At 34.2% G+C, this 12,947-nt stretch overlaps 1 protein-coding gene across 5 annotated transcripts in view; it reads left to right on the top strand.

The window, feature by feature from the left end:
- The window catches only part of LOC111421946 (hyperpolarization activated cyclic nucleotide gated potassium channel Ih), a 373,674-nt gene that overhangs the window by 116,054 nt on the left and 244,673 nt on the right, over positions 1-12,947 (top strand). For all 5 annotated transcript variants that reach the window (XM_071198077.1, XM_071198079.1, XM_071198078.1 and 2 more), the window contains exon 2: positions 11,257-11,319. In XM_071198077.1, the coding sequence (XP_071054178.1) occupies positions 11,257-11,319 (63 nt within the window). The remainder of the gene's footprint in view (positions 1-11,256; positions 11,320-12,947) is intronic.

The raw sequence follows: 12,947 nt of genomic DNA, 5'->3' as shown, positions 1-12,947 counted from the left end.
GTTGCACCTACAGAATGCGGTAAAGTATTCAACCAAGCGCAAACTGTAGTACAGTGATTTCAGCGATGAGCGAAACCTTAGATTCCTGATTAATGATATCTTCCATACTTATTGAATATCCCGTCCAATTATTGAATTGCATGGGTTGTTGAAGTGACAACAACTCACTCCAACGCGTTAACTAATTGATGTGGAGTGTGAATTTGCTAAATAGTATTATGATTAAATTACTAAATCATAGCAATTGAGCCGGAATGATTGCTTGTTAATTGCCGTGAATTCTGGACGGTTCTGGAGATTTGATATAAACACGATAACGCTTGAGATACAAGTTTTCTTTATTTATGCTACCCACTACAGTTAACATAATTTGAACAAAAATTTGTAATGAGATAATACAAATTATTGACGTTCTGTAGAGCATGTTGAAAAATTAGGCTGATAAGATGAATTGCTTACAACATAGTCGTTTGCCGGAGAAGATGTTCCTCTAGCTCGTCAAACAAAGCGGGGCCATCATGATTCCCAATCAATATTCTTTTACCATATTTGTATCTAACAATAAGTTATTAAAATAATGTTAATTAGACAAGATTGTATAACAAAGATTATGGTGTGATTATATTACAAAAGCATCAGATACTTTTTTGGTTTTCCCAAACAACGATCAAGATTTATTCATTTTTTTTGTAATGATATGGAAAAGTTTCTTGAATAAGTTTTAAATATTCATACGTTTTAATACGACCGAAATAATTCTTGACAGTGTGCCCCTCCAAATCCAACTATACAGATCAAATCCATATCTGATATCTACTAACAAAAGAAAAAAGCCAAAATTTTACATTCGTAGGTACTTATTTTCTCAAAAAATGTTAACACAAATTTTTTGTTAATTACAACAGAAAATAAACATTGTGTGTCGTTGTTGCTTATTGTTGCTCATTCGTTTTTGATGCAAAATTCTGTAAAGTTTTGGAATTTAGAGTGCGCCGCTTAAGTGCTGGGAAAAGTTAATACATTTCAAGTAGCTAGTAGCCGAGCTAACATGTAAACTTCTCAACATGGTAAAGGTACCGAATTATGTCGCCGGTGCAGTTTTATTTTTCATTCCTTTAACCGTTTGAGTCCTGATTTATTTATAACCTTATTCATATCGAGGACGAGTCAAATGTACCAAAGGAGTTAACATTTTTTTACTCGTTTACAAAAAAAAGTTATAAAAAATAAATTTGGTTTGCTGAAGAATAAAGTTATTATAACGATAATATTTACGATAATACTTATCGTAAAGGAAAGCTTCATTTTATTTATGCTATGACGAATTCAGAAAATTGTGTTCTAATAATAAATATGTAAACTAATAACAAGTTATCTATGTACTTATTTACTCGGCTATGGATAGCTTAATTTACGCAATAATTCAAAATGTTATGAATTTTTTAAAAAACGAAGTGTCCCATTTTCCGAAAAAGAAATTTTCATAAACTTTACGGCAACTAACAATATCAAAAGACCATATAGTAATAACTCACTCCTTGAATTTTTAACAATTGTGTTCATAAATTATCTGTACTGAACATAAATGAAACTATTGAATGAACGAAAATGTTTTGAAAAACTAAAAATGATATTACAAGCATTTCAACGCTCATAAATACCAAAACTACTTAGTCGCTTAGAACTCATAAACAATGACGAAAACGTGAAAATTTTGTTCTAATTTCTTTTTGTTTAAAATTTTATTTTGCATCAGATTCCAAAATATTGCAGACGAGTTATGAATCACCTGTATTATTATTGGTATTTTGTCTACACGGCAAAAACGTCGTCATTACTGTCAAAGACGTATTTGACAAACCAGAACGCAATACAGTGGTACTAACTTATTGGCGGATTTAAGAATAGAAGATAAGAGTGGATTTAGAAACTTTTGTGGTATGTCCAGAACTGTCACAAATTTCATGCCAATGCAATTTCTGTCAATTTTACATTCTATAATATTTTCAAAGCATGATATTTTTTAATCAATCTTAAAACGTGTTCGTTTGTGGAATTGGAGTGGATCTGGAAAATGTTAATATGAACAATCGACGCCTACACATAAACTAAGTCAAACTCTTATTTGGGGCGAACAAATCCTTTGAAGTTACCGACAAACGACGGGACTTTACGCGAGCTCTAGGCGAACAAGAAAATTCTCGGAAATAGTGCACGAACTGCTCCCAATCTTCGTGAAACATTTTACGAATATAGTAGCAACTGATCGCAAGCAGTTCGCGATCGCTGGTAATTTATACACATTTGATCATTATATCTACGTTAGGAAGCTTTAAAACAGAATACAGTTTTGTTTTTCGGCTCAACACCTGCCTTCAGAACTCATGCTAGAGAGAAGTAGAACAGATTTTATAATAACAGACCTATCGGGCATGAGGATTCTCTTTTTAATTTTTTCGTATTATTCAAACTACTAATGTTTTTTTTTATTTAATAATATTATTTAATTTATCTTGCGCACCTGTTACCTAATATTTCATTTTCTTTTCAATGGCTGGACCAATCTGCTCAAAATATCTACATGTATAATAGATACTGATTAAATAACATAATCACCAAACAATACGTTGTAGAATTACTAAGAATATATTTGACAATAGCTACTGATAAACATTTTGCTCAAAAATGACCTCATCATACTGATACGTCTCTGATACACCTCTGCTAAAACAATACCTGCTGTTAGTTAGTGAACATTCTATTTAGTAATTTAGTAATCAATAGTAGATATCAATTATTGTACACAAGGTCTGTTGTTCAAAATACTACCGAGTTTTCTACTGCAACAAGTAACGGAAGTATCCCATACTGTAGAAGAAAACAGACAGTATACACTGTTTTTAACCAATTTAATTTAAGAACCTACAAGATGACGTTTCGGGCACGAATATTTTGAGGTCGAGAAAACTGAAATCAAAAAGATTGCTTATGAAGAGGTTTACAAAACCTCAAAATGAAATGCGCACCCTTATTGAGGAAAATAGAGAGAGAAAATAACTTTATTCAGCTATCGACCGTTATAGGGTCTGTCCGCTTACATTAATTATAAAATAACAGTATATTTATGTTTGTGAATTTATGTTGAGTTCTTCGTATAATGTTTTAGGTCTTTCTTCGTTCGTTCGAGTCTTGCACATCTGATGTAGGGTGTCTTGCTCGGCATGTTTGGAGAGTGCATGCAGAACCGCACGCCACACTTAGGCCCCATTGGGCCCCTTGTGCATCCTCCCATTACACACTCTGGTCACATCAACCAGCCTAAGGATTTAGCAAAGGCCATCTGTGGTTGGCCATTCCTCCCCGAAGGTCCTCATTCTGAGGTCGGTCAGAGAGGGGCAATCACACAAGATGTGTTTAACCGTCTCGTCATCCTGTTCACAGGCTCGACAGAGAGGGGAGTCAGCAAGCTTCATGTTATGAAGGTGCTTATTTACTTTACAGTGTCCCGTAAGGAGACCTGTGGCAGTGCGAAGGGCACTTAATTAACATCTTAATGTTAATGATTTAATAATATTTGAATTTTTTACTAATAATATTTGTATATGATCTCTGTTTAACTTTGGGATTTTTATCGCGTTGAATACTACACGTAAAAGTCTGGTTGCCTCAACAATAGTCACATAAGTGCCTAAGGTATGATAATTTAATTAGACCCTGTACATAGCAAAGCACTCAAAGCAGTCGAGGCTCCAATTAACTGTTTTTTTTTTTGGTTTGTCATTCTTTATTTGTTATCAAAATTAAATTAGCGACGCTTTCAAATATTCCATTCTGAAATGTAGGTTCCAAAGGTCGGTACCTAGTTGGCCACCTGTGGAATATAAATAGTAGTTCACAATGTAAGTAACTATTCGTCGACAGTTTTATTTTCATGGGTAGTTCATGGGCTAATTGATGATAATTTGTCTATACCTTTAATTCCGTGATTCAGCATTATCAAAACGTAAAAATTGAGGAATTGTAGTGAACCTGCTTCTAGCCAAAGCCCTTTTGAAAACAGAGCATCTATTTTCTACATTCCATAAATTCGTAATTCCTTCGTTATGGGATTTGTAAACTCCTGCCAATATTAACAAGCCAATAAATCGTAGAAACTCATCAGCATCTAGTTTTTTCCACAAGGAACCGTTCTTCATGCAAACTTCTGCATTACACCACTGACTTGGTTGATGAAATCATCAGTAAAAAATCGGCGAAATCTACTGCAAATTGTCAAAAAATGAAAAGTAAAGACTACCTTCAATTATTACTTAATCCTATTTTGAAGAAGTGCGCAAAATTTTAACTAGACCTGTTGATTAGTTTTTGAAAAATCGTTCGACTTCAAAAATAGTATTTATAGAAAATCTTGGAATCTTTGATTCCAGCATTCTATTACACCTGCGTGAGAGGAATTCTTGTTTTCTAGTCCTTGTCTCAGCTTAATTCTCAACTATAAGTATGCAACTCTCATTCTTTTTCACACGTTCTTGTAGCTATTTTTACCAACTTTAATATTCGTGCAAAAAACTAACAAAGCTAAGATCCTTCCCTTGAAGCTACAAGCAGCAACTAATTCAGCAGTTTTAGTAGTGTTCAGTTAGTAGTTTAGTTAGTAGTGTTTTAGAAGTATTCTGTAGTGATTCACACTCTTATTATTATTTTGCATTATGACCAATATACCGCACTAGAAACACATCCTTTCTAAGATTCTCATAAATAAAGTTTACGCCTTTTGTGATTTTGGGTTGCCTATCTAAACGTGTAGCGACTCAACGATCTGCCAACGTCGCTCGCTTCGCTTCTTTCTCGATAGACCATATAATGCCATACATAAGGCATTATAAACTGTCCTATAGATATACATCGACTGTTTGTAAACAAGTATATATTTGTAAACAGTTTAGGCTAGACACATACAGTCGATTTTTAGTCGGCCGATACTTTAAGTAATGGACATAAATATATTAAGTTTAATGTAGGTGCATACAAAACATAACTATGTTTAACTATGCAGTTATGATAAAAACATCACGCAACTATCGTTTAACTGCGATAATACCATAACTTCATATTGAAGTGCACAGACAGTCGATAGTTTAGTTGATCACCTTTGAGGTCTCTAGGAATTTTGTAATTACCAGTTGTCATCTTTACATTCCTCCCCAAATTCAGATTGGTTACATCTTTGGTCAACTCTAATCACCTGTGTTAGGGTTGGAAATTAGAATACCCTATACTACTTCAAACTTTTTTAGAGTATCATTATGCAAAGGTTTATAGAAATGGTAGAAGCACGTCCGCCGTTACGTATGAAAAATTTAAAAGAGTATGGCGATGTAAATAAGAAGAGGAAGTTGTGGCAAGAAATTTGTATGGAAATAGTACCTAATTGGGAAGAACTGTCCGCCGAAACCCAATATTTAACCCAACCCAACCCAATACCGCTAATATATATAGTAAGGCAAGTAACAACGATTTCTATTTAACATTTTTAGGATGTTATTAACTGCACCACTTTCGAGATTATGCAAAACAATGATTTTGTACTACTCTTCTCTAAAAGAATTCAACATAAATACAAATTGTTTTGACGTCGATATGTATGTGTATACAGCGCGATTCACGAACAATTAAACAGTAGAGTCGGTTATAGATTGATAATGTATTGCGATTTCGAACCAATCGAACGATTGTTTCGTCGACAAACAATCGACTGTATGTGCTTAGCCTTACAAACATTAGCCAAACGAGGACGGAGGGATCGGGGATTACTGTACACATTTGAGAAAACAAACGTGTATAAAAGCATAGCGATGGCCCATCCAGAGAGAAGCGAAGCAAGCGACGTTTCCAGATCGTTGGTAACGACTAGTCTTAATTCTCCATATAGGTTATTAGTTGAGAACCACTAAGATCCTTTACTTGAAGCTATAAGCATCAACTGATTTTAAGTCAATAAGTAATTACGAAATGAAAAAATAATATATTTGCAACACTATGTATCTCTAAAATAAAGACATTTGGATAAAAAATGTTGGGTTAGATCATTATATTTCTGGTGTCGTGTTTCTACAATTCTGAGATTATATTCGGCCGATTCACTCCGGAGTTTTTCCAATTCCAAAGATTACGAAGAGATACCTCTCCTTATTACAGACTTATCGAAATCATGCATTTTGTGTCCTGTAACATAATCCAAACGCAGAGTGTTGTAATTAAATCAGTAAAAAACTTTTAACGTTGATCGCTTTCGTATCTATTACAACTCACTTTATAGACAATTCCCTTTAAGCTGATTCTATTACTCCGATTTTAGTAAGACTGTCGGTTCGATCGTAACCTTTCACTTTTAAAACATCGTAAATTTGATATCGGTGAGTACCTAATCCGTAGGTTTTCCTCCTATGCGCCTGGAGCAATTCGAAAGGTAGCGAGCGATCGGCACCTTTCCAAGAGTATATCAACAATATATTTCCAGTAATAAAATATTTTATGCGCGCTGACGTCTTAAAATTATTTAGTTTGGTATTCGGATTGTACGCAGTTCTAGCATCACATTGCTCCGGTAAATCTTTATTATACTGCAAACTTTATTACTTTTAACGGTGAAAAATATAATTCACTTTCTTTTTCAAAGAAATCGATACTTATATATCCATACTTAGTGTCATACAGATTACGGACCTAATTTTTATAATTGATACAAAATGAATATTTAATGACCACGTTGATAGGGTTGTTGCAAACGCGTGGTGTATACTTTTATGTGCGTATTTATGAGTTTTGTGTTTCTGCAGTTCTATCTTTACCATTAAAAATTTATATTTGCAGGAACCATGGCAACATATAAAACCAAATAGAAATCAATATGGCATTAATTGGCGTCAAATTACTATTTAATAATTTAACAGCTATTTAACAACAAAATAATATTTAAAGAATAGTAATTCCGTATAAAGAATAGTAATTATGATGATGGGATGGTTGAATAGTACTTGTAATATCAGTAAGTTGTTAAGAAAATTATTCCGATTTATTGTTGTGTCTGCAAAGAAAAAACTTCTGGGCTAAGAAGAGTTTCCTTGTATATTTATGATAGATTGGGCATCCAATAGGACGCAAATTGGCCACCGGTATCAATAAACGTACAATGAGTTCCTTTTTTAGGACCTTCATTTTAAACTTCTAGCAAGCTTCTTATGTAGTATAAGCTTCTTCTAGTGAAGGCGTTTGTTTTAAAGTAAACATGTGACCATCAAACTATGATCAAATATATTCTTTACTATTATTAACCATTTGACCTACAACCACGAGTGAGACTAGTGGTAACGATTTTGTGCCATAGGCGACTCATGGCTGAGAAACTATACATTTTGCGAAAGTTTGGGGACACGGCTGAACAGCTGAATGGCTCGGCGCGCCTTTGACCTTTAATTTAATTATCGAATTTTATTATTCCTTTTAACTTGTTTTCAAAGAAACTGTGATGATTATCCAAAATTATAATTCGTCGGTTGTCTGTTGGGTTTTTTCTTCTTGCATTTTTACTCACCTATTCATACGCTATTGTTCTTGCTACTCTAACAATGTCTGTTAATTTATACCATTCACTATCAGAATTATAGGCTGTAAACTTGTGTTTCAGTTTTGCTGGTTCCTGCTTCTTAATATAAGATATATTGTAATAGCAGGGATCACTAAATGCGACTGCGATGGCACAGAGTAATAGGGCAGAGAATTTACTCACCGGGAAAATGATAGGATATTCTGTATCTCTTATTATCACATCATAATGAGTTGGCGATCTGGTAGTAGTTTGTATATTAAGGCATCAATTCAAGGTAATATGATCCTGATAGTTTTAGAATTTGGTTGCATCAGTTAAAACTTGAAATGTGATGTTTTTCACCGGCAAGAGTTGCTAATCGTCATTGCATAGAAGGAATATTAATTGCGAAGGGATATATAAACATTTTGAAAAAAGAATTGAAGCAAAGTGCAGAAAATTGAACTAAAATTAGAACTAAAACTAAAACTAACACTAGAAACTTTCGGGTTTTGCCGTGCGTCTTTTAAGAAAAGGTTTGACGTTTCGGATGCCATGTTGCAACCTTCTTGAGAAACTGGTTCGAAGTGAAAAACCTTCGTACTTATATAAGTGCAGAAAAATTGCACATCTCACAATGTTTTTCCACAGATATTTTATTAATGTTATGAAGAGGGATGAAGGAAATTTCACGTTTAATTAGTATCAACTCACCGCCACATTTATGATCAGAACGACTAAAAAAAAGATGCACCGGTTTTGTCAGCTATGTTCATACCATATTCCAATTCATCTTCTCTGAGCCAATGTTCACTAACACACAAAACATCAAAATTTACAGGAAAGTCAAAAAGGAAAGCATCAAGTTTACTAATTTTGTTCCTAAGGCCCTGGATATTTAGGTGAAATACATTTATTATATCATTCCTCAAGCCACTTTCCACGATCTCCGGTAATTGTAAAAATGTTCGTTACTATTTAATAGCATATGTTCCTTAGAGCTAGTCTGCATGGGCAAACATTCAACATATTCAACAACATTCATTATAATCATTGTTAATAAGATTTGCAATGTGTGAAAAGATCTTACGTTTCCCAGAAGCATTCAAATGGAGTCCGTGTTTCGTGCTATCACGCCATGAGTGTTTGCGTCTATAAAATAATTTTTATTTTTGGGACTAATCTTATAAAAGAAATCAAAAATTTTGCAGTTGAAATTATAAATGCTAAAATTGAGTTCCTTCTTATCATACCAATACGGAACGGACACATACAAGACATTACGCTGACGAGCTACAGTCGTTAATTAACACACTAACTTAGCATAATAATTTTTATTATATTCGCGACATATCTTACCAATGCCGTCCAATACAGTAGCAAAATCAGCATTAGGCTTACATATAGTAAGTAGATCGAATTTTGTTTTGTCCAGATAGCACTCCAAAAAGTCACTAGAACCTCGTGCATGGCTGTCCCCCAGGATTAAAACTTTCGATTTATCCATTGGTTGACAAATATGGTTTACCCCAGTAGATTTCGATGCGAATTGACATGGTATGGATGGTTCGGTTAGTTTCACCATTGTGTTTTTCTGTAGTACATTGGGTATCTCTGTAAGGGCAGTACTATAGTTGCATTTTGCCGTTTTCAGTAGTTTCGGGATTGGTTTCTTCTTATTGACATTACCCATAACCAGATTGTTTGACGATGCGTTTGATAATCACTAAACTGTGCTGTTCTTAAGCAACAACGCTATCCAACAAAGTATTAATGTTATTCCAAATGTATAGCTTTCTTAGTTTTATTAAAGTTTGTGTTGTACGAATACGGAAATTTATACTACCTTTCTTGAGTAATTCGCGATTTAATCTAATTTTTCGATGGGATAACAAACAGGAAAAAAACAAATATATGTTTTCCTGTTTGCCATTTTTTGTTTTGATTTTATTCATTTGCCTGATAAGTATCACGGTGCTCTTCTCCAGAATTCACACATTTTAGTTTTTGACATATTTTCTTGATATTCTCATTATTTATAAATGTTATTATAAACATGTTTAAGGATTTGCTTTTGTAGATATCTATGTATTTATTATTTTTAGTTGATTAATTTCATTTTTAACTTTTTATGATTCAGAGCCTACTATATTCCATCCGTAAACAGCGTATTGGCACTGTGCGTATGCTTCGTTAAGAGTTTTCCTGAAATAACGCTTCCTTTTGTTGTTTTAGTATATCTCGTTTAGTATTCACGAGATATTTTCTGGTGTCATATGGGATCGTATCACGTCCCCATCACTTTCTCTACCACTCATTGTTTATGAATGTTTGCGAAAGTGAGATTTCGAATCGGACATTAACATTATCGCATTGACAAAGGATTATGTTTTCAAATTAGGTATTGTTCGTCAAAATCGGTTGAGAGGTTCTCGTCTTATGATTAAAATACTATACATATAAAATCCTATCTAATTCTTTGCATCTACTTTGCATAGGTTCTCAAGCATTTAAAAAATGTGTACTTTCTACGCCGAATAAAAGTTCAAAGTACACTTCCAAATTCTAAAAACAACTTTTAGAACAGCGACTAACATATTTTATCAACTATACTTTATCTGAAACACACGATATGCTATAGCATTCTGAAAATAGTTCTGCAACTTTCCCCAACAGATCAAATTTTCATCATAAATAAATGGTCAAAATTTAAGTATAAAAACATTAGATCTTCACGTTTATTATGATCGAATTGTTATTTGAGTGGCTCATGCAAGCTAATTTTTGCCTTGGTAAACAATTGATTAAATTTTTAACAAGCAAGTACAACAAAGTGAATTTCTTTTGTACATAACAAACCGAACAAGCACAAACAGTATTCCGCATTAAAACTACGTCCCATTTCGACACAAACAGTTTTTTCTTAATCCATTTCAAACGAGCATAGCATTTTTCCCTAATGTCCCTTTGAAAAGGCTATTTGAAATTGGATCACATCAAAAACAAAAACCTGTCTATTTTCCGGAAAATAACAAATACACATTGCCGCGGGACATCATTAATTTTTGACCGTCGAAAGGTCGGCAAGTTCGCGTGTTCATAACGAACCTGTTGCTAACCCGCCTGTTTATGCATTATTACTATTTTCGTGTTTTTTTTTCTCTCGACGATGACTTTAATAGAGAGCCACTTTGAGACACTGTTTACGAGCTTTTTGTTAAAAAGTTAAGTTCGTTTATCGTGGTACAAAGGTCTTGCGGCGGTTATAATTTTGTTTCGGCCATCGATTCCCTTAAATTACGAGACGTAAGTTAATTATCTTTTGGTATCGTTAGCCGTTGGCGTGGACGATAACGTCAATAATATCGGCGAACGTGGCCAACGGACCTATTTATAATGGAAACGTATTATAAATTTGGCTTGGTTCCAATAGAAAAACTCGTTGACAACCCCGTTTAATATTTTCTTTGGCTGTGAAACTAATGAACTAGCATACTTGTCGCTTTTTATATTTTATAGGGAATATAAATAAAGATTTTAATTCACAATTATTCTGCTTTTCTTCTTTGTCTAATTGTTCTGTTTTATTTTTCTAGATCTATTACTTAACACTTATATTATTTCACCTATTTCTTTTTATACTAATTCTTTTCTTTCTTCCTGTACAGAAATGGAGAGAAAACGTTACTTATCACAAAGGCCAGATCTGCGGAACAATCTGTTATATGGAGGTATGCTCGATGTTTACTGTGTTCTTGTGATGTGTATTACTGTTATCTTGTATATTCATTTATTGTTGTTTGTTATTGTTCTTGTTGTCGCTACACCACTGTCACCCATATTTTTTGTGTTTTCCATCCACGTTTTACACACACCCATTGTAGATGCTGTTTCATGCTCGTTCATATGTATGACTGCGCGGGCGCCATTGTTACTAGCTCTGTTATTGTTGTCGGATTGAATATGTATGAGAAATTGACCCCTTGGCTGCCCATCATATTCGCATTTGATTGGTAATCGGCTTCGTAATTGCCGCATAATAATGACCCGAACGAATCTCGCAGAGGACCACAACCGGAGCTTCAGTGAATGCCATGTTAATGACGATGCTGGTGAAAACCATTCCGCGTATTTAACATTAATCAAAATCCAATAGGGATTTACGTAATCCAAATTATGTTTGATATTTTTAAACCACATTTTAAATATTTCTTCTCCTACATTGCAAAGTAAAACCACAAAGGGAAAACAAAGTAGAACATCCTTGTCCAAAGTGTCAGGAACCCTTCACTAGTGTTCTAACTCCACGGCGGACATCGAAATTGGCCGCAGAAGTTTGCATTGTACCAGAACAATGGTGGGAGGAGCTGGAGAAATACAAAGAGCCTCCATCCTGTGTGTCTAATTCACCCCATTAGGTGAAATACAAAAGTTAATTGTTTTATTACGATCTAATTAATTAGATTTTATAAATTTAAACTTTCACTTCCGGTGATATTAGATATAAAACTAAATCAATCAAAAATGTTCGTGCTTTGCAACATTTAAAATGTTAAATAGTCTGCATAACCTCGAAGTTTCAAATTTTAGTTTTAAATCTATTAACCAACCAAAGTTACTTTAAATAATCGAAAATTCGATGAAGGTGTTTCAACCACGTTTCAATAATCCCTCTTCGTCCTGGATCGACGTCGACAGGGCCGTCGCGACGTCGGTATTTCGACGTCGCCGTCGTATCGATTTAAATGTAAAAGAGAAAAAAGTGGCCAAGTGAAAGGTTCGAGTTTGAATGAAAAGGCGCGATTGGGTATAATCCATAAGAGTATCTCGAAATAAGTCCTTGCTTTTCGAGGCCGTAATCCCACCCTTGGGTTATTTAGGAGTGTCGCTTAGGGTTTATTTAGCTTCACCTCGTCGGAAACAAAATCAACGACGATTAGCATATAATGGGCTACAATGGCCATTGTTGCCTCCGGGGGACGGTTGACGCCCAGCCGCCACAAAGTGGCCGGGTTAATCGTATTCAATGAGAAATTGGATTTGGTAGCAAGAGATGCCGAGGACAGCCGACTAACCAGATGGCATTAAATTAATTTAATGCCGGTGTGAACGCCGCTAATTTGAAACCCTCTAAGGTTTCTGGTATCCACCCCCTACTTACAATTAGTTGTAAAGTTTTATAATTTTAAATAAAATTGTATTCGAAATAAAATGAAATTTGTATCTGAGTTGTACTATTACGTAAGGGTTAAATGGAAATCGTATTAAGGACACGAGATGGTTTGTTACCAACTTTGCAATTTTTATTATTTACTGCAGCTGCTTTCCATTAGGTTTGATTGCAACTGATGAATACCTT

The sequence above is a fragment of the Onthophagus taurus genome, chromosome 7, assembly GCF_036711975.1.
Source record: "Onthophagus taurus isolate NC chromosome 7, IU_Otau_3.0, whole genome shotgun sequence".
In the NCBI taxonomy this organism is placed as follows: domain Eukaryota; kingdom Metazoa; phylum Arthropoda; class Insecta; order Coleoptera; family Scarabaeidae; genus Onthophagus; species Onthophagus taurus.
Note: the sequence above shows the minus strand (reverse complement) of the source record. Positions and strands in the feature narration are given on the sequence as shown.